This window comes from Gymnoscopelus microlampas (assembly GCF_963454915.1).
Source record: "Gymnoscopelus microlampas genome assembly, chromosome: 6".
Taxonomy (NCBI): Eukaryota; Metazoa; Chordata; class Actinopteri; order Myctophiformes; family Myctophidae; genus Gymnoscopelus; species Gymnoscopelus microlampas.
Window position 1 is genome coordinate 49761407 of NC_139943.1, and position 22366 is coordinate 49783772.

The 22366-nt window shown below is 41.0% G+C and overlaps 2 protein-coding genes across 4 annotated transcripts in view; both read left to right on the top strand.

The window, feature by feature from the left end:
* LOC311048056 (transcription intermediary factor 1-alpha-like) overlaps positions 1-2838 on the top strand; it is a 52396-nt gene extending 49558 nt beyond the window's left edge. The window contains exon 21 of the mRNA XM_084061067.1: positions 2431-2838. Within this exon, the coding sequence (XP_083917193.1) occupies positions 2431-2778 (348 nt within the window). The 3' untranslated portion in view covers positions 2779-2838. The remainder of the gene's footprint in view (positions 1-2430) is intronic.
* Positions 2839-11555: 8717 nt separating this feature from the next.
* Positions 11556-22366, top strand: part of fbln1 (fibulin 1) — a 95602-nt gene continuing 84791 nt past the window's right edge. For 2 of the 3 annotated variants that reach the window (XM_084061072.1, XM_084061074.1), the window contains exon 1: positions 11560-11795. In XM_084061072.1, coding sequence (XP_083917198.1) covers positions 11732-11795 — 64 coding nt within the window. In that variant the 5' untranslated portion in view covers positions 11560-11731. Of the gene's footprint in view, positions 11796-22366 lie in introns of all 3 variants that reach the window. The other variant, XM_084061073.1, reaches the window with a different exon arrangement.

Sequence of the window (22366 nt, forward strand, 5' to 3'; positions counted from 1 at the left end):
ATTAATTTCCAAAAAAACTAAAACAAACATAAAAAATTGAAATATGTAGATACAAGGTTTCTGCCTGACAGTGACGTTATTCACAAGCGACGCGTAATAATCCAAACAATGCTTCTAAACGTCTTTGGTGACTTTTGGGGGTGACTTTTAAGTGTTTCTTAGCCCTTGTGAAAGTGTTGATGACTTGCAGCCTTGTCAGTGGATACTTGACACGTGCATGTTAGGAACGTGCTCCTGTGTCTGTGACCTTGTTCAAGGTCGCTGGCCCTATTAGATCTGGAGCTATTCCCCAGGGGCCAGTGAAAGCCTGCCCACCACATTAAAGGGATATTCCACCTTTAAAACATGTTCAGGGTCATTTCAATGTCTACAGTACTCAGGCTTTTGTAAGCACCCCAGACAGTTTTTAAACTGCTTGATTCAGTATTTACTTAGAAATGTTATCAGACACGCCCCCTTCTTATACAAACCCATTGTAACTTCCATTTTAACCATGATAGATTAATCGAAAACACCCGTCCTTTGTTCTGGTGACTGATATTGTCCATCTAATGTCTTAGGGGGCCGTGTTTTTTCAATGACTTTTTTCACTTTTCTTTAGTTTTTAATTGGAAATTGAAAAGATTTAATGAAATTAATGAAAAAAGTAATTTAAAAAACACGTCCCCCTCACGTATTAGGACAATTTCAGTCACCAGAACCAAGGACGGGTTTTCTTTGCATCCATGGTTAAAATGGAGTTTGAAGTTACAATGGGTTTGTATTGGAAGGGGGCGTGTCTGATAAAATGAATATCAAATATCTAATTACTGAATCAAGCAACATAAAAACTGTCTGGGGTGCTCACAAAAGTCTGAGAAATGACCCCAAACATGTTTGAAAGTGAAATATCTCTTAACACTGGTGTCCCTATTTTCAAGCAATTTCAAAACGTGTCAAACAAAAAAAAAAGGTCACTCAGCCAATCTGTATGCTCACAACACATTGCATTGCTATTTTGAAGATGTATTTTTGAGGAAGTACACAGGGCTCAAATGAGCGCTTCACTCATTCTCAACCGTATCTTCATAATTGGTCCTCACTAAGATGGCACCATTCTGTCTACCCACTCTGTGTCCCATTGGTGGGTTGTGGACAGTTCAGAAACCTACCTACCAATGACATCATCGATGGGGATTCAAAGCCAAAGGCTGTAGCCAGAAACTACAGTCTTTCTCTTCCTGGAATGTTAGCATGCTGAAATAGAAGACATTATTGCATTAATTAAAACAAATCTCGTTTGAAATGACCAAACCTGCCTATATCGATGATGTCACTGGTAGGCAGGTTTCTGAACTGTCCACAGCCCTCCTCTGAGACACAGAGTGAGTAGATATGAATGGTGCCATCTTATAATGAGCATCAGTGAGGACCAACTATTATATCGTCTCTGTCGGGTGGAAACCTCATTATGTCCAAAACGGTTACTTTACAAAAAAATAGCAAAAGTAGCAGATCTACAAGCTCAAAACATGTCGCTTTGCACTGCGTTTGTGCTTATCTCTGCTGTCCGGCAGAAACCAGCAAACTCCCCCAAAAAATCGGGAAATGACAAAAACAAAACGAAAAGTGGAGTTCGGACGTTTATCTTTGATAAGAACAGCTGAATGGCCCTCCAAGCTCACAAAGGGGGTGGAGCCTGGAGTCAGCAAAACCAGCTAACTCCACCCCCCTTTGGTGGAGTTAGCTGGTTTAGCACAGGGGTTCCCAAAGCACTTGGGGTCGCGGGAGACTGACGTGGGGTCACAAAATTATTTTGGGTTGTACATTTTTTTTAAATTAAAAAAAAAAAAAAATTTATTCAACAGACTGGATGAAATACCATCTAAAATGATCACAAATGGTACATTTTACCATTTTAACACATTACAAATGCGCACCGAACGTGCAAGTTTATGTGCATAAATTACCTCCAGGTTTAGGTGGGGTCGCGAGTCAATTTCCGCCTTATTTTGGGGTCGCGGGCTGAAAAGTTTGGGAACCCATGGTTTAGCAGAAAGTTTGAGGATCCAATGGAGTTAGCTGCTTTTGTCAAAAGCGCTTTTTAATCATTTTCAGTGGTTCAATATTGCTTTAATCAACACACAGACGTAAAGGGTGTTCAATAGCACTGATTTATGGAAAAAAAATTAAAAATGAAGTTAGCTGGTTTCTGCCGGACAGCAACGTTATAATAGATCTGCCACTTTTGATGCTTTTGTGTGACGCTGTAGTATGATCAAGTAGGGCGTTCATTTATGAAAAAACACAAAGATGTAGAACATGGAGATGAGAGGTTTCTGCCCCGAAAGCAACGATATTATAAGTGCTATTCGGTCATGTACTTGACGATCTAATGATGCAATAAATGAGTAACATTAAAACCATGTTTTTGTTGATTTGTCGTGACAGGCCGACAGCAAGGTGGCCGCGGCCGGCAGGAAGCTGGAGAAGCACTTTGAAGACGAGCTGAACGTCCTGTACCCTGGACAGAGCTTCTCCCAGGTTAAGATGGAGGCTGCTGGGAATGTTCCTTCTGTGTCTCCCCCCTCGCCTACTGCTGTGAGGGAGCACCCTGCGGACCCCCAGACCCCAGTACCCAATGCGGACCCCCAGACCCCAGCACCCAATGCGGACCCCCACAACCCAGCACCCGATGTGGACCCCCAGACCCCAGCAGCACCCAACACTCCCCAGGGAGAGGAGGAGGGAGAGGAGGAGGGAGACGCCACTCCTTCCATGACGTCTCATACTCCATAGCACTGCCTGTAGGCAGGGTTCCATTTGTTTGGCATTTTTTCAACCACTTAACCCATTTAGACCGGGAAAGAATTGTAATTTTTAGATTTCCTTGGCTATTCAAAAATAGCAGATCTACAAGCTCATAGTGTCGTCCCACGCTACAAGCTTCTATTTTTTTTTAAAAAACACATGTTTTTTTTTTGGCAAATCTTTTAATATTTTTAAAGCAAACATTTGTAACTCAAATCTTTGCTTCTTTTTGGAAAATGTGTTATGTTGCTATAATATCAGTGGTTCTAAAACTTTTTCATGTCAAGGACCACCCAAAATTTATTTAGCCGCGGACCCCCATCTCAAAATATTTAGTTCCAGGGACCCCCATGAAGCAAAGATTTGAGTTACAAATGTCCCCTTTAAAATATATATATATATTCAAATATTTGCACAAATGTTCAAGATTTTTCAAAAATAGCAACTTTTGGACATTGTTTCAGCTAAGCTATGTGTGCTAATAATGCACATGACAGGAGGTTTGAGCTGTGAACGCCTCACTGGTTCGAACAGGTTCGAACGCTGTGTGCGAGTGCTATGGACATGATATCGTCTCTGTCCGGTCCAAAACTGCCCAAAACTGTTACTGTTCAGGATTCAAATTCTAAAACGGCTAAAGTAGCCGATCGACAAGCTTGAAACGCTGTTTGAGCTTGTGGGTCTGCTCCTTTTGATGCTTTTGTGTGACGCTGTAAGTAGGGTATTCATTTACAAAAAAACACAACAAATATGGAGATAAGAGGATTCTGCCGACAGCAACGATATCCAAAGCGCTCCTCAGTTCAAAAGGCGTTCAATGTGGACAATGCCCCTAAAGGAGCACTTCACCCATTTTCAATCTTATCTTCATATGCTCATTATAAGACGGCACCATTTCTGTCTACTCACTGTTTCATTGATGGGCTATGGACAATTCAGAAACCTGCCTACCAATCATCATCAGTGGAGATAATAGAAACTACAGCCTTTCTCTTCCTGGAGTGTTAGCATGCTAAAATATAAGCCATTATTCTTGCATCATCTTGCCCACCAATGAGAGAGAGTGAGTAGACAGAAATGGTGCCATATTATAATGAGCATCAGTGAGGACCAATAGGCTCTATGCACAGCAGCCATTTTGGAGAAAAATTGGGCCTCTTCTTACTTCCTTCACAGGTGTTACCAATGATACTAATGAAGGCTCTGTTCCATTCTGGTCAAACAGAGTCAGGGTGCTGATATTGTGCATGTTGGCTCACTAGAAATACTAGTGGGTCTCAAAGTGTGGTCGAGGGACCCTCATGGTTCCTTGAGAGTTATGGGGGTCCTTGAAATTAAAAAGTTTGAGAACCACTGTGCTACACTAAATGGAACAGAGCCTTCATTAGTGTCATTGGTAACACCTGTGAAGGAAGCAAGGCCAATTTCTGTCCAATATGGCTGCTGTGCATAGAGCCTATTATAATGTATGAAGATGAGTTTGAGCAAGGGTGAAGTGGTTCTTTTTCAGCCCTGTATACTTCTTCATACGACAAATAGCCAATCTACAAGCTCACAATACATCACATCACGACACATTGTGAGCTTGTAGGTATTTTTTTATTAAATTGTTAAAATGTCATATTATCAAACATATCAGACAGTCTACATGTCCTAAAACTAAATGAACCCCGAGCAAATCCAACCCATGACAGCACACAGGTGATTAACACAGTTATTGTCGGGTCATGAAAAATGATCACGCTTTTTCCTTGGTGTTTGTTATTATGGGATATACTGTAGTATATACTGTATATAATGGCGAGTATGAATATGAAGAAATACCTCAAGAAATAAGAACCAGACTGGGATTTAAAGCTACATTCCAGGACTTATTTTAATGAATAAAGCGTTATTTTACCCATGGTATCAATATGGTAGAGTATGTTCATACAATATAAACTACATGTACAGTGGTTGGAGGTGGTCTGCCTACTCTTCCATTGAGACATTTACACCCTGGTGGGTGGGACACCTACATTACTGGTTGACAACGTCAATAATTCTTTCTTTCTTTTTCTTTTTTTTTACAAACAGAGCACTGGATTGGACGGTACAAGTGCCAGTGTCTTTATTGTAGTTCTGACATCGTCGTAATTATATCTCTGAGTCTGCATCGAGAGGGCGAGACAACGGACAAAAAAGACCTTACAGATTCTAGCTTTAAAGGATACTGTTAACAGATGTAATCCACAATTGTTTAAACCTGGTTACATACCATAATACGAAACAAATCTTGCTCTGCGCGCTGATGTAGACATGCAGTACTTCTGTGATTAGTATTACTGCGTATTCACGTATTCCAATGGAAACAACTATGAAAAAAACATTGGCAATATCCTTTAATTACAGGGAGTCACATTCTACATTATCGTCGCTGTCTGGAGGAAACCTTGTATGTCCACAACTGTTACTTTTTATCTAAATTTAAGAAATAGCAGATCTACAAGCTTCACGTTGTTGCGAGCTTGTAGATTGACTACTTGTGTGTGGCGCTGTAGTATGACAAAGTGGGGCATTCATTTACGAAAAAAAAACATATAAATCCAATCCAATTGACACATGGAGATACAAGGTTTCTGCCCGACAGTGACGCCATAGTCCAGGGTACTGCAGGCTACTTACAGTACTTACTGTACTGCATACAGGGTAGCAGCTAATTGGCTAGCCTTGCTGTTGTCTTCTATATCCTGCTAAAGTATTACCAATGTACCATATTGTAGGATATAGCTTTGTTATTTGTACATAGTTTGTGTGTTATATGTATCTGTTACAAACCAAGACCATGTCAAAGGAATCTCAGCAAGCCTCATACACCCTTTACGCCTACTGGTTCTCAACATGGGGCCCGGGGACCACCCAGGGCCCACCCAAATGGACTCTTGTAAAGTTGGCTGCACGCTACCATTTTAGCTGATCACCCTTTCACCTTTTTAGGTGGAAACGTTTTCACCTAAAAAGGTGATTATGATACTATAGGCCAGTGGTTCTCAACCTTTTCAGGCCGCGACCGCCCAAAAGAATCCTATTTGAACTGGGGACCCCCACCCTGACAAGCACTTTGAATTGTAGGCATTACATTTAGTTTGACTCGGTTCCACAGAAAAATATTGTAAAAATAGCAGATCTACAAGCTCACAGCGCCTCGCAAAGCGAGGCGCTGTGAGCGTGTAGATTGGCTATTTTCCAATTTTTTGCCTCTTATATTATTTGGCCAATGTTTGACCAGTTATATAGTATAGTTTGTTGATTACTTTTGATGCAGTAATGATCTTTTTATTTTTAATTTTTGAGGTATTAAAAAGGTCTTAAAAGTCCTTAAATTGCCCCGACCCACAGGTTGAGAACCTATGCAATAGGAGCTCATAGTCCGGTGGTTTCGGTTAGTAAAAACAGAGATATGTGTTGGGGTGAGCGGTGAGTCGCTTATCACCGCGGCTCAGTGACGTCATGTAGTTTTCAAACCATGGTGGTGAGAGGGTGATCACCGGAAATGGTAGCATGCGCCCCAGGGTCCATTTGGAGCCCTGTTGAGAAGCACGAGTGCATTAGACTATTTAATGTATTAGCTGAAGAGAACAGCATTGCATAACGGGTCCAATTCTTTAGGTTGATAATTTTGAACATAATTCAATTCTTTAGTTTAGATTGATCATTTTCAACATACTGTAATTCAATTTTTACGTTGACCATTTTCAACATAATTCAATATTTTAGGTTGATCATCACGGTGTAGACTACAATCTTTAATTGTTGTACAGGTTAACGTCTTATGTCTATTATTTATTTGGTTGCTTGTTATTTCTTTTTTTTTTATATATAAACTTTTTGAGATGTAGTCTGGCTGACAGTACCATGTCCATGTCATACAATGTTATTTTTGCTAAACAAAAAAAAGAGTTTAATTCTACAACGTTTTCTCAGTCACTATAAGCTCTTTTCTTATGATGTATTTGTAATATATGTAAATACGTACTGAGAGTCAAAATGTCTGAGCATTCTTCTATGTGCATGCAAGTTAACTTGCTGCTGTTTACACAGGGTAAAATAAAACATGACATTGTGATTTTGAATTCTGATTTTCTCTTAATTGTAAGATAAAGGAACATCACTGTATGCAGTGCTTTGTACAGTCTCTTGAGACAGATTGGCATGTTGTGAGCTTATTTCTTTCTCTATTTCTTAATGTTTCTTTAATTTATTTATGGATAGTTTTTTTATATGCGTTTTTGAACAATTCGTATTTAAAACTTTTTTTTACATTTTGAATATCTTTTGAAATAATATTTTGTTGGGGGTAGAAAACAAAGGTTAAAAAAAGGGATATTTACCCACAACCCATAAAAATGGGTCCGGCGACCCAAGAACGGGACCCGACCCAGTGTTCTGACAACACTGCTATACTGTATCATTGCCTGTGGCGAGAGGTGCGGCTGCCTGTCTTTTAACAAGCCTCAATGTACAGTTAAAGTAACAAGTTTTAACAAGCTTTTATACAGGCTGTGCTCTCAGTATCAGGCAACAATGCCCTCGGGGGCCGCCAAGAAAAGGGCCCCCATGCAGAGCGGCCCCCGATGTCTGTACGAGGTGACCCTCCGCTGAGTGACACAGACATGGCAAGACAAGCTTTGTGGGGGCTTCAAAAGAACCCGAGCACACCCCCCAAGATGATTAACACAGTTTAACATGTGACCCCAGCAACTCTCATTTCCTCCACCTCGGAGCCATGGAGGTTGTGCCCTCATTGGCTGCTGGTTCTTGTTAACCCATTAAGACCGGGAACGCATCGGTGTGATTTTTATATTTCTTTGGCTATTCAAAAAATAGCAGATCTACAAGCTCATAGCGCAGCACTCGAAAAATCGTGAAAATATTTGCAAATCTTTGAATATATATATTGTTTAAAGCAGGGGTCTTCAACGTTTTCAGGCCAAGGACCCCCTAGCTGAGAGAGATGAAGCAGGGACCCCCCTCTATATTGTATAAACTTGTGTTTCAGATTAAACTTTTTTTGTTTTGTTGGTCTGCTCTTTTTTCTCCTCTACACCTAAACCTCTTTGCCAACAATAGCCGATCTACAAGCTCACAACGCCTCGCAGCGCGAGGCGTTGTGAGCTTGTAGATCTGCTATTTTTGGCTAAAGTTCTCCTCAGAAAAGGGATGTTAGGGTTCAAGTGGTTAAGGTAAAAAATATATATATATCACACAAAGATTTGGCGGACCCCCTGTAGTAACTCTGAGGACACCCTGTTGAAGACCCCTGGTTTAAAGCGACATTTGTAACTCAAATCTTATTGCTTCTGGTGGATTCTACAAATGTCTTCTAAATCCTAACAGTTTAAAAAACTGTGGTTCTTAAACTTTTTCATGTCAAGGACCACCCAAAATGTATTTGGCCGTGGACTCCCATCTCAAAATATGTTGTTCCAGGGACCCCCAGAAATAAAGATTTGAGTTAAAAATGTATATAAAACATATTTTCAAGATTTTCCCCCAAAAATAGCAGATCTACAAGTATGAGCTTGTAGATTTCCTGTTTCCTGTTAAAGAAATCTAAAAATGACAAAGAGATGCGTTCCCTGGTCTTAATGGGTTAAATATCCTGCATGGAGTTGGTGGAAGAAGTCCTCCGAAAAGTGCAAACCTGGCTGCAGGCATGAAAGGAAAGGTTGCCCTGTGATGTGCTCTCTGGATAAGCAAGTTGTGAGGGAGATAATCTAGGGCTCTTATTTACAGCTCTTATATATGGCCACTGAGGGCCTGTATCTGATCAAATGACTCCATTGCACCCCTTTAGGACAGAAGATAAGGACAGAGCAGTGTTAAAAGGTCATTCTTGTTGTGTTGTTGAACCTAATTTATGCTTTGTCGTACGACCGTGTCTCTCTAAAATACAGGATTTTAGAAATATTTTCGAGAGATTTTGAGAAAATAGATCTTAGTGTGTCTATCCCTTGCATATCTCGAGAACAGTCTGACTAATTGTCTGCAAACTTGGTGTGTGGACCCGAGAGAGTGATGGGCAGAGTGTGAAATCTCTGTATCTGCCTTGTCTGTCTGATCGCTGTATCTGTCTGTCTCTCTGTGTCCCTATTATATTATGCCCATAAATGGAGATCCCTAATGTCATCTATATGACGCCATACTGTAGACTGGCCTCCAAGTACTACAATAGGTACAGCACTTGAGTACTCAGACAACGGATATCCGGAGGGGCATACATTCTCAACGGGTTTCGGCCCAGTGTGGTTAAAGCCTGTACTCGACAGTATAACGGTGTTGGTAAAAGAACTGATCTCCAAGCTCTACAGCAGGGATGGGCAACTTTGATGACGGAGAAGGCCACTCAATTTCCACACTGACTCCAGGAGGCCACATACCTGCACTCTCAATATTATAACGTCTGTCGGGTGGAAACCACATACTGTATGTCCAAAACTGTTACTTTTCAGGATTCAAATCAATAAACAAACATTTCAAGCTTGTGTATCTGCTACTTTTGATGCCTTTGTAGGACGCTGTAGTATCAAGTAGGGCATTAATTTACATAAAAAACACAAAAAGTAAAAAAATGGAGATAAGACACACTTTCCTTTTTACCTTTCAACTTGTTTCTGAAGTAGTAAAAATATCCGATCTATAACTCATAGGAAGCACGCTGACCATATGACCACCCCATCAGCCATACTATACCATCACATACTTAACCTTTGACCTCCAAAGCACAGTACAGAGGAAGAGGAGAGGGGCTCCCCTTAAGTCAGCGTTGCGTTGTGGGCTTGCAAATCAGCTAGTTTTTGCTACTTTTGTGTGACACTAGTATGATGGAGTAGGGCATTCATTTTAGGAGAAAATACAAACAAACAAACAAATAGTCTCTGTCGGGTTGAAATGTCATATGTCCAAAAACTGTTACTTTTCAGGATTCAAATTCAAAAGTAGCAGATCTACAAGCTCAAAGTGGATCTTCTACTTTTGATATTGGAAATAAAATGGGCCTCTTCTTACTTCCTTAACAGGTCTTACCAATAATACTAATTAAGGCTCTGTTCCATTCTGGTCAAACAGAGTCAGGGTGATGATGTTGTGCATGTTGGCTCACTGGAAACACCAGTGGGTCTCAAAGTGCGGTCCAGGGACCCTCAAGGTTCCTTGAGGGGGTTCCAAATGGGGCCATACGGGTGTGTATTACGGGTCCATTTGGTTCCCTTTGTACACTCTCAGAGTTATGGGGGTCCTTGAAATTAAAAAGTTTGAGAACCACTGTGCTACACGAAATGGAGCAGAGCCTTCATTAGTATCATTGGTAACACCTGTGAAGGAAGTAAGGAAGAGGCCCAATTTCCTTGCAATATGGCTGCTGACGGGAAAAAAAAAACACAAAGTTTGAATATGGAGATACAAGGTTTCTGCCAGACAGCGACGTGATGTTTCTAGAATCTAGACTATATGGCCGTGTGGTGCAGCCAGACCTAGCAGACATGTGCTTCTGATTAAAACCATCATTTAGCCTCAGCTGTCACTGTGCCCAGAACCAGTAGACTGATTGAATTTGCAGAGGACCTTAGTTGGTATAAAATTATTATTATAATGTGTAGTCTAGCAATTATTTCTCCATTCCTTGCCCGGTTCTGCCTACATGGTGGATTCCTGTGTGTGTGTGTGTGTGTGTGTGTGTGTGTGTGTGTGTGTGTGTGTGTGTGTGTGTGTGTGTGTGTGTGTGTGTGTGTGAGTGTGTATGAGTGCCCTCCATTCAACAGTTCAAGATAAGTTTGAGAAACATTATGACTTTTGGCCCAGGGCCAATCTGTCAAAATACAAAATGTGGAAAACCATATCATTTGGTTTAATTTGGTATAATTTTCCCCCCTTAGGTAAAATAGAGCTGTTATTGAATAAAATTAAGCGAGGAAACCTGCAAACACATAACACTTTCCGTACTGACATCAACATATCTAAACTATGCAAAGAATGCGTCATACTACCATTTAAACTACCATTAGAAAGTTGAAGGAGGGGGGGGGGGGGGGGGTCGTTGTGGTATTTATTATTATTATTATTATTATTATTTAAAGATATTATGAATTACAGTGTGCACAAAAAAAAATACTATACTAAAAAATAATACAAATCTGTGTTTTCACTGTTTGTTTTGGTACCACCACACTAGGCCTACTGCAATGGCTGATGGTTGCTGGTATAGAGGGAGTAAATGATGGGTAAACAATGTAAAGGCTGTATTGTTTTGTTATGCAAACACAGCTCAAAGTTGCCTTCAAATAAAATACTTTTTCCACCACTGACAGAGCAATGGCTAGCTCAATACCCAAAAGAAATTAGCCCCCAACCCAAACTAGTGAAAATAGCAGATCTACAATGTGAGCTTGTAGATCTGCTATTTTCACTACTTTTTTTAAACATTTATTTTCTAATGTATGGAATGTCTTTGATCATTATTTATATGTATTCATGAAATTATTTTGAAAAATCATTGACATTCTTTTTTATTCAGGAAAAAAAAGTTTTTTTTTAATGTTTTGACTCTCACTCGTGACCCATAAAAATTGTTCCGCGACCCAAAGACGGGTCCCCGACCCACATGTTGAGAACCACTGCATCATAGTAATGCCCCCAGCAGCAGCATGGATACATGCACCGCCCCTCCGCTCCTCTCCGAGACATAATTACAACTAACTCTGTGTAGAGATCCTTCATTCAATCACTAACTCACTGAGGAGAAGCTTCAGCTCAAACCTCACAGAGCACTGAGAGAGAGAGAGACCTCACAGAGCACTGAGAGAGAGAGAGAGAGAGGCTGTTTATTCACACCTAGTCCCCAAAACATCAGCAATCTGTTGAACTACTTTGTGGTGTTTGCTTTAGAATCTGATCTCTCTATTCAATGTCTCCCTGGATCATAATAACGGTGTTTCTGTGCGCTCTGTTGGGACTTCTACACGGACAAGGTAAGATCTTACCTTTTAGTTTGTTAATGGGGACGGGGGGGACGGGGAAGAAAACAACACTCTGCGTTCATATTTGACCCAAGACTGTTATTATAACTTTTTATTTTATGGAAGTAGGCCTACGAATGTTGTTTTGTAGAGATCGGAGAGCTTTATTTCTCGCCAGAGATTCATTCAAAGCAGAACAAACGGATAATGAATGAGAGGTGACTGGTGACTGCAGTGATTTGTCAAGTCATTTAAAACTGAAGGCACTTTTCGGTGTGTTTGGATTTTGATTTAGTTGATCTCTCTCGTGTTTCCATTTCTTCTTGACAGACAGACAGACAGGTAATAACATGACAGGGAGGACAGATTACAATGATAGAGAGTGATCACCCAAATCCAGTCAGCCAGGTGCGCAGCAACCCTGAGTGTAAACACATTGGACCCGATCTGGATTTGACATTGTGATTTTTGAAAGGATCAGGCTATTATGTGAGGCAACAGGTTCTCTAACACGTTCTAAAGTCATTAATACGGACCCCCTGTTTGCCTCCATCTGATAAGAAATGATGTAAAAAATGATTCCAATATTTTGTAAAATGTTTTCAAGATTTTTCCAAATCTTTTGAAAATGGCAGATCTACAAGCTCACAACACACTGAACACAGTACATCTGACACATTGTGAGCTTATAGATCTGCTGTTTTTGAGTAGCCGGAGTATACAAGTTAAAGTGGTTAAACTTGTGAGGGGACCCTCCCTCTCAAGGACCCTCTGGGGGTCCTTGGGGGGTCCTTGAAAAAAAACCCAGAAGAGGCTATTGGAGACCCTGATTTAGATAGGGACACATGATCTGATGCAGGACAATGTCACTATGACAGAAAGAGACCCCTACTTTGAGAACAACTTAAGTGATCCCCTCACCTCTCCCTCTGTACTGTGCATAAGAGGGTCAAAGGTTAAGTATGTGATGGTATAGTATTTGCTGGTGGAGTGGTCAGGGGTGCTTCCTATGAGTTATAGTTCACAACCCTCTGGGGTCACAGAGGCGTGGGATATGACCCCAAACCCAGACCCCCAAACACTCACACTGACTCACTCACACAGGAGGTGGTGACCCCTCTGATCTAAGGTAACTGAGTTGGGTCAGGGGTCTCTTTGGGCTGACCAGTGACACTACATTGAACAAAGTACTGTTATTGATCAGATACACATGTGTACGAGGGATACAGTAGAGACCTGTATATGTAAGATAGATAGATAGATAGATAGATAGACAATAGACAGATGATTGAATACTTAATCTATTAATGCCTGAGGCCGATTCTACAAAATGTCTTCTAAATCCTAACAGTTTTTAGCGGTGCTAGCCGCGGATCCTGCTCTATACCTGGCTTTTGCGTCAACGTTCTGATTGGTCAGACACGTCAACAAAGTGATTGGTCAAGCTTCACGTGACACGTGGCTATAAACACATTATAAACACTTATTGATGACAAAATGTATCAAAGGCGCCGCTACCTTCACACAGGTGTGATTTTTTTAAAGAACTGTTGCTACATCAGTAGTGCTCAAACTTTTTCATGTCAAGGACCCCCAAAATGTATTTGTCCGCCGACCCCCATCTCAAAATATTTAGTTCCAGGGACCCCCAGAAGCAAAGATTTGAGTTACAAATGTTTGCTTTGAAAATATATATTCAAAGATTTGCACAAACTTTCATGGTTTAAAAAAAATAGCAGATCTACAAGCTCATAGTGCGGCACTCGGTGCCGCGCTATGAGCTTGTAGATCTGCTATCTTTTAACAGCCAAAGAAGCCTAAAATGACACGGATGTGTTCCTGGTCTTAATGGGTCATGCATACAATATAATGCAATACAAAATTCAGTAGCATCAACAGGTATATTTACATAAGAGGGGTGGGGGGGCAGAGGATGCTTTTACCAAGGCGTTCAAGGAGTTAAACTATTTTGAGGCCAGCCATTATTATTATTAGTTTAGTTTTGACTTTGGGTAGAGTCGAGATCTTTAATGGGTTTTGTTAGTTAATTCCACATTATAGTGTCAACATAGTAGAATGCATTTCCCCCCCCATGTTTGAGCCGAATTTTGGGGGAACAAGGTCAGTTCTCCAATCTCCTGCTGGTGTTATATGCCTGTGGGAATCACTCACTCTGGTGAAGTATAGTTTGACAGGTATCTGAGCACTGATCCTCTGAGGATCAACGTGAAGACCAGATCCATTGAGGGATGTTGCACTCTGTCTTGTATCTTGAGCCAAGCCAGACTAGCTGGGAGAAGGTGAGCCCTGGGGGTGAGCCTGAGGCGTAGTATAGTCTTATTAGTTTGTTTTGAGAGATCTGTAGTTTAGATTTCGGTGCCATTGTGATGTTAATGAACCATGAGGTGCAAGCATAGTTGAACTAACAGTAACTAGATTGATTGATTGACAGACAGACAGGCATACTAGACTTTATTTGCCATTTGCACAAATACATAGACACTCTTAAAGCATACTGTAGCTCCCAGAGCCAGCATCAAGAGAGATAAAAGTACAGATAACGCCTTTTAGTCACCTTGTTGCCACAGGTGACTTACAAGGTGCAGTAAGTCATGTTTTACTTTGTTAAAATAAGTGTTATGTAACTCTATATTGAGCTATTACGTATTGCTGCAGTGTATAGAGTCTCCAGCGATTCAGTAAACAGAAAAACATTTTCAAGTGGGACACATTTCATCCGATAAATCAGGAGAGAGAACTTGTACAGGATAAACAAGACAAGTGAAATGGAAGTGATGAAACAAAACAATGAGCAGACTAGACTTGACCTTGAACGCAAGCTGATAAATGATCTTTGTGGGGTTCTCTTTACCATTACTATTATAAAAGTTTTCACTTTTTAACAAAAACGTTTCGTTTTAACAACAACAACATCACTTGCCCAGGGATTCAGACAGACCAGTTAAGTTTAGGCACACCACAGAGACTATTATACAAAAACATATAAACAGATTACATCAGCTGTGTATGATAGGGGCTCGGCCCACTGTTTTTGTATATAGCACGCCTTCTTGCTTGCGTCATGTTAGACCCGAAACATTGTCCTAAATAGAAGTATTCCTGGGAGCTGCAAAACAGTGTGCTGCTGACATCTTTCTCCTCGCTGAAGTGTACGTATTTTCGCCCAGCACCTGTAATTTTGATTATTTGGACGTGTGTGCTTCCCTTTGAACTCTACACCACAGAGACTAAACATCAGAAACTTATACCACCATGGCACTGTAATATGCAGTTTCTGAAGAATGTTTAGCTTTCACAAATATTGAGGTATGACATGTTGTCCGTATCGTGCAGCCTGCGTGCGCGAGTTTTTTTCTTGCAGGAAACCCTGTTATACCCTACCTTTAAACAGAGGTGACATGGCTGTTTAAAGTTAAAAATAGTGCAGTGCCATTGTGATGTGTGGTTTTTCAGTGTGGGGGGGGCGGAGCTACGCTGCCTGCCTCATTAAGACATGTTTACATGAGTCGTCTAGACGAAGGCAAGCCGAGCTCTACTGCTGCTGCTGCTTTGCCAAGACACAAGACGTACACACACGCACACACACACACACACACACACACACACACACACACACACACACACACACACACACACACACACACACACACACACACACACACACACACACACACACACACACACACACACACACACACACACACACACACACACACACACACACACACACACACACACACACACACACACACACACACACACACATACATACATACATACATACATACATACACACCAGCACCGTCTCATCCAGCGAGATGGAAATCAGGCCTCCTCTCCAGTCCAGACACACAATGCATCACACAGACAGCCAGGCTACACACACACACACACACACACACACACACACACACACACACACACACACACACACACACACACACACACACACACACACACACACACACACACACACACACACACACACACACACACACACACACACGTTTGTATTACTATACCTGTGAGGACATCAACATTTTAGGATGGCATTGAAAATAGCCGATCTACAAGCTCACAACGTGCCGCACTCTGCGACATGTTGGGAGCTTGCAGATCATCTATTTTCGGTGCGTGACATTGGAGCATAAATCAGGCATGACTCTAACCCCAACTCTCTAACTCTAACCCCCCACCTCTAAATCAGTGGTTCTCAACCAGTGGTCCGGGGACCACCAGTGGTCCTTGGGGAGGTACCAGGGGGTCCCCAGCGAAATCAGTTAACGTAGCGTCACAATCATTTTAACCACTAGTGGTTAAATGATTGTGACGATGTAGAATCGGCCACAGGCCTTAATGGGTTAAGTATTCAATCATCTATCTATCTAGTCTACCTGTACAGGTCTCTATGAGCTTGTAGATCTGCTATTTTTCAAAAATCTTGAAAATGTGTGCATATCTTCGAATATATATTTTTGAAAGCCAACATTTTTAACTCAAATCTTTACTTCTGGGGGTCCCTGGCACAAAACACTTTCAAATGGGGCTCCGCGGCCAAATGTATATCAATTTAGGGGTCCTTGGCACGAAAAAGGTTGAAAACCACTGTTCTAAATCAAATGTCTAACCCTGCAAACCCTAATCGGAATCATTTCCTATAAACATCAACCTAACTCTAAAATGTCACGGTAAATGCACTCATTCTGCAGATTGTCCCTTTTCAAAAAGTCTTTTGAAAGTCACGTACTGAGCTTGTAGTACTTTTTTCAAATAGCCAATGTATAAAAGAGGCCCGGGGGCTTAATTGGTTAATGCATTTTAAAGTTGTCTGGTGTCCAGACAGACAGACAGACAGACAGACAGACAGTGATTCACCCAGACAGCCAGGCTGCTCTGCTTCGTTTGATAAAACAACAGTGAATAGATTTAAGGCACTTCTGTTCTTTCAATTTAGCTTTTTTTTCTCCTCCGTTCTTTTTGCGAAGAGAGGCAGCAGACAGCACAGCCGTGGTAGTGTAGTTTATACTTCGCTGCACCGCAGTGTCACTCATTGAAATGACTTTTAAAGTGAACATGGTTGATGGGAGGACAGGAGGGAGCACCTATATGCAGGTCAGTTGATGTACTGTTGTATGATCATTTTGTAGAGCAGGGGTCTTCAACAGGGGGTCCGGGACCCCTAGGGGGTCCTCAGAGTTACAACATGGGGTCCGCCAAATCTTTTATGTGATGGGGAACGTTAGCCGAAAATAGCCGATCTAAAATAGCCGATCTACAAGCTCACAAAGCCTCGAGGCGCGAGGCGTTGTGAGCTTGTAGATCGGCTATTTTCTGAGATTTGATGTAGAGGGGGGAAAAAAGAGCAGAGCAAGTACAGAGCCATTGGTCAAGCTGACTAAATATTGACGGTTTAAAAGGTTAACTATCTGATATCTGAAATATCCTTTGAATTATTCAATTGAAATTGAGACAGACAGACAAGAGAGACAGACAAGAGAGACAGACAGAGACAGAAACACAAGAGAGACAGACGGGGACCGAGATCTAAAGTGTTGTTAGTCAGTGTGAGGGCTCTGGCATTCCGCTCCTTTGGGATTTATCCAGGGTATTCTTTTTATTTTTTGTAATCTCTCTGGGTTCCAAGGTGTTTTGGCAAGAAGAGGTCAGTTACTGGTAGGCTAACTGATGAAAACAAGAAGAGAACAGCCAATAGCACAGAAAGAGAACAGGAAGGTATTAGCCTCATTCATTCCTCTTTCACACCAGCGTGTTGTGCATCTTTATGTGCTTAGCCATCAATCTTTTACCAGATCTTTTTGTTTTTGTTTTGTTTGTCACAGGGTGTTGGTTAAAATAATGTGCGGTTAATGTACCAGAAACAGGAGAATGACAAGCATAATATCCAATGGTGTAAAGTAACTACGTACATTTACTCAAGTACTGTACTTTTCGGAGGTGTTTTTACTTGAGTATTTTCACATTTCTGTACCTTCACCTTTTACTCCACTACATCTCGGAGGCAAATATTTTAATTTTTACTCCACTACAATTCATTGAATACTTTAGTTACTTTGTAGACTTTGTAGATAGACTATATACATTTCAGCCATTTGAAAATAGCAGATCTACAAGCTTACAATGCGTCGCGATGCGACGCATTGTGAGCTTGTAGATCAGCTATTTTCAAAAGATTGTCATACATTTGAAAACGTGTGAATTTATGGGACCTTCTGCATAATGAGTACTTTCTACTTTTGGTACTTTAACTACATTTTGATGCCAATACCCTTTCACTTTTTACTCAAGTAACTTTTGAATTCCAGACTTTTACTTGTAACAAACAGAGTATTTCTACATTGCAGTATTGATACTTTTACTTAAGTAAGGGGAATGTGAGTACTTGTTGCACCACTGATAACATCAAGTGTTTCTCAACCTTGTTGATTTCAGGATTTATACATGATTAGGCCACTATGGACAGTCATCTGCAATATAGCTACACAGTTTAACCCTGAGAGTGTACAAATGTAACCCGTAACTGGAGTCTGGAACCATAAGGGGTGTCTAAGGGATGGTTCCTTTACTGGTATTAAGCTGGGGACCCCCTGGAAAGTAACTAAGTACATGTACTCAAGTACTGCACTCAAGTACAATTTTGAGGTATTTGTACTTGAGTAATTCCAATTTCCAATACTTTTACTTCTACTCCACTACATCTCAGAGGCAAATATTGTACTTTTACTCCACTACAATGATTTGAAAACTAGTTACTTTTCAGATATAAATTCTTATGATATTATAAAACATACATTAACCACTTCAGTTCTATTTTATACCTAGGCTGTTTGAAAATAGCCGATCTACAAGCTCACGTTGTGAGCTTGTAGATCTGCTATTTTCAAAATGTTAGTACTTTTACTTTTGGTACTTTAAGTACATTTTCATACCAATAGATATAATGAGAAACAGAGGAGCACGGGAGTGAATCAGAGAGGTGTATATAATGGGTCCAATCGATAGGCCCACGTGAAGCCCACGTAAAAAGACTTTTCACCCAGTCAGTCGCTGTGAGATTTAACCCAGCAAGACCTGAGGCCCATTCTACAAAATGTCTTCTAAATCCTAAGTTGTTGTTTTTTTGTTGCTATAATATCAGTGGTTCTCAAACCTTTTCATGTCAAGAACCGCCAATATGTAATTAGGAGCAGACCCCCATCTCAAAATATGTTGGTCCAGGGACCTCCCCCAGAAGCAAAGATTGGAGTTCCAAATGTTCGCTTTAAAAATACATTCAAAGACTTGCACATATTTTTCGCAATTTTTCAAAAATAGCAGATCTACAAGCTTGTAGCGCAGCACCGAGCTTGTATATCTGCTATTTTTGAATAGCCCAAAGACATCTTAAAACGATGCATCCCCGGTCTTAAAGGGTTAATGTCCAGGAGGAATGCCAGCCAGAGGCTCCAGAGCTCCTGTCTGGCGGCTGTCCCTAACTGACGAGCTCAGTATAGTGAGTCAGCTAATGTTGCTGCCTGCCCGGCCTGCCTGGTAATAAAACACTCTCTGCCCATAGTCACTCCTTTCCTCTAAGGTCCACATTCATCATTCTGTGTATCAGCGTGACGTTCGTTCCAAGCAGATGTTTTCTTGCACTATAATTCGTCTCGTATCAGCACACATTTCACAATAGCCCCATTAGCTACGCTATGCGCTGTGTATCGGAAAGGCAATCAACTCCCAGCCAATCACATGGCAGAAACTCGATGCATTTAAGCACATGCACGTTGTCAAGACGATCTGCTGCAGTTCAAACCGAGCACTAGAATGGTGAGAAAGGGGATTTAAAGCAATGGTACACTTTGCTTGAGGTTTGGGTTATATAGTTACCTTGTCATTTTCTCCGCCAAGGCGAAAGGCATGGCCGAGACTATATGTTTTGTTTCATTTCATTTCAAACCTTTATCTATTCTCGAAGGACATTGAGGTTGCCCTCATTTGCAGTGTCGTCGAGATGCATCACAGTACAATTTCATTTTCATGTTCACATCAATATTCATATCAATGATAAAACAAAACAAAACAGAAACAAAATGAAACAACCTTTCCCCTTTTGTGTGATACAACACACATTTAAAAGCAGTTGCAGACACTTGTGGGTAGGTCTGCAATCAAGGATTTCAATTGATCGTATGTTATGGGAGAACAAATCTTAATTTTAAGCTGTAGGTCATTCCAAGTGGTTGGGGCACTAAAACAAAAGGCTGTTTTCCCCGTCCAATTGGTGACATAATATCACTCTGTTGCACAGTTGATTAGAAGTTATACTAATAAAAATAGCACATTGACTTTCATTCTCTTTCAGTCTCTGATTCAGGCTCTCAAAGTCACTCTTTTAGCACCTAAACAAACACAAACGGAGCTGATTCTGACAATATACAACATCACAAAACCCGGTACGGTGTTTGTTTCAAAGAAACATTTGTTGTCTGTTGATTTTACTATTTGAAGATCCGGATCTGCGGATCCAGTCTGGGCCGTCTTCCTTCCTCCTTCCACAGAAAATGGCTAAATCAACATGACGTTGATATGATTAAAAACAAACTAAAGGTTTTGTGATGTTATACAGTACAGTATACTGTATTGTGAGAATCAGCGTTGTTCACATTCGTGTGTCATGTACTAAAAGAGTGGCTTTGAGAGCTGTTTCAACGTACAATGGAAGTCAATCAGTCTGCTCTGCGGGGGAGGGGCATTTACACACCTGTGTAGCGGTATTTCGGCAGCGCCCCCCCCGACAGTATTTCGGCACCGCACCGTTACTTGCAATAGGCTCTATGCACAGCAGCCATTTTGGAGAAAAATTGGGCCTCTTCTGACTTCCTTCACAGGTGTTACCAATGATACTAATGAAGGCTCCGTTCCATTCTGGTCAAACAGAGTCAGGGTGTTGATATTGTGCATGTTGGCTCACTAGAAATACTAGTGGGTCTCAAAGTGTGGTCCAGGGACCCTCATGGTTCCTTGAGAGGGTGTAACTCTGAGAGTGTACAAATGGAACCAAATGGACCCTCCCGGGTCCATTTGGTTCCATTTGTACACTCTCAGAGTTATGGGGGTCCTTGAAATGAAAAGGTTTGAGAACTACTGTGCTACACTAAATGGAACAGAGCCTTCATTAGTGTCATTGGTAACACCTGTGAAGGAAGCAAGGCAGGGGCCCAATTTCTGTCCAATATGGCTGCTGTGCATAGAGCCTATAGTCCGGTCTTTCTTTAGTTTTGGCCAGGCATTCGGTGCCCCCACAAGCTTGGGGTGCTCTGTTCTGAAGCCCCTGAAGCCCTAGCATTATAAGCCAGGGCTTGAAGTGTGGTCAGAAAGTACTTTGTTGTGATTCAAAGGAATTATTATGCAGGAGAAAGTTGAGGGGTGAGTCGTCTTGACACTTGTCCTCCTCCTCATCAACATAATTATAACCCAGGCTTGCAGACTCTTTCCATCTCCAGCACACATAGTTGCTCAGCGCCTTGCACAATTCCTGACAGTCCCAGAGTCCCTAGTGTTTGATAACTAACTGACAACATTAATACGCCATTACAAAGCACCAACACTATAATTTGATGTTGAATTTACTGTCGCCGTTCTTCTTTCTTCTCGGAGGGCAGTTGTGGAAGAAGTACTCAGAGTTTTTAAAGTATCAATACCACAATGTAAACAATGTATACAAATAAACAAAGCATAATCGAAACAAAGTACTGTTTCAGTAGTATAAACTAGTATATCACTAGTATAAACTAGGTCTTACATGGTTATTAATTGGTCATGTTTTGTAGTAATCTACATCTAGTAACTTAAATGATCAAATAATTGTGGTGGAGGAGATGTCGTAATAGTATTAAAGAAATGGAAATACTTGAGTAAAAAGTTACCTCAAAATTGTACTTAAGTACAGCACTTGAGTAAATGTACTTAGTTACTTTCCACCACTGTGGGAGGGTTTGTCGCCAATACCAATTGACCGTGGCAGAGCTCAGTGTTGTTGAGCCTCAGGCTGCAAAAATGCGAGCGTTCCCTCATGTGCCAAAGCTCTTTTGACATTTGGCAGACGGGATGAAACCGCAGCATGTATGAATGTATTTGATGTGATTGCGACAGCTGATTGTTTACAGAACCCTAAAGCATTCCGCACACTCTGATCCACATGAATCAGATTCCCCGGCACCACCACAACAACAGTTGATCCAAACACCAGTCAAAAAAATGTCTCTTTTGTTTTCTTGCAAACAACAGATACATCAATCAAATAGTCTTTCCTTAACCCTTCAAGACCGGGAACGCATCTGTGTCACTTTAGATTTCTTTGGCTATTAAAAAAAAATAGCAGATATAAGCCTGCTATTTTTGAAAAATCGTGAAAATCTGTGCAATGTTTTTTAGTTTTTTTTTAAGTGAACATTTTTGACTCTGTTACAACTTCTGGGGGTCCCTGGAACAACATATTTTGAGATGGGGGTCCACGGCCAAATACATAAAAAAAACAACTGTTAGGATTTAGAAGACATTTG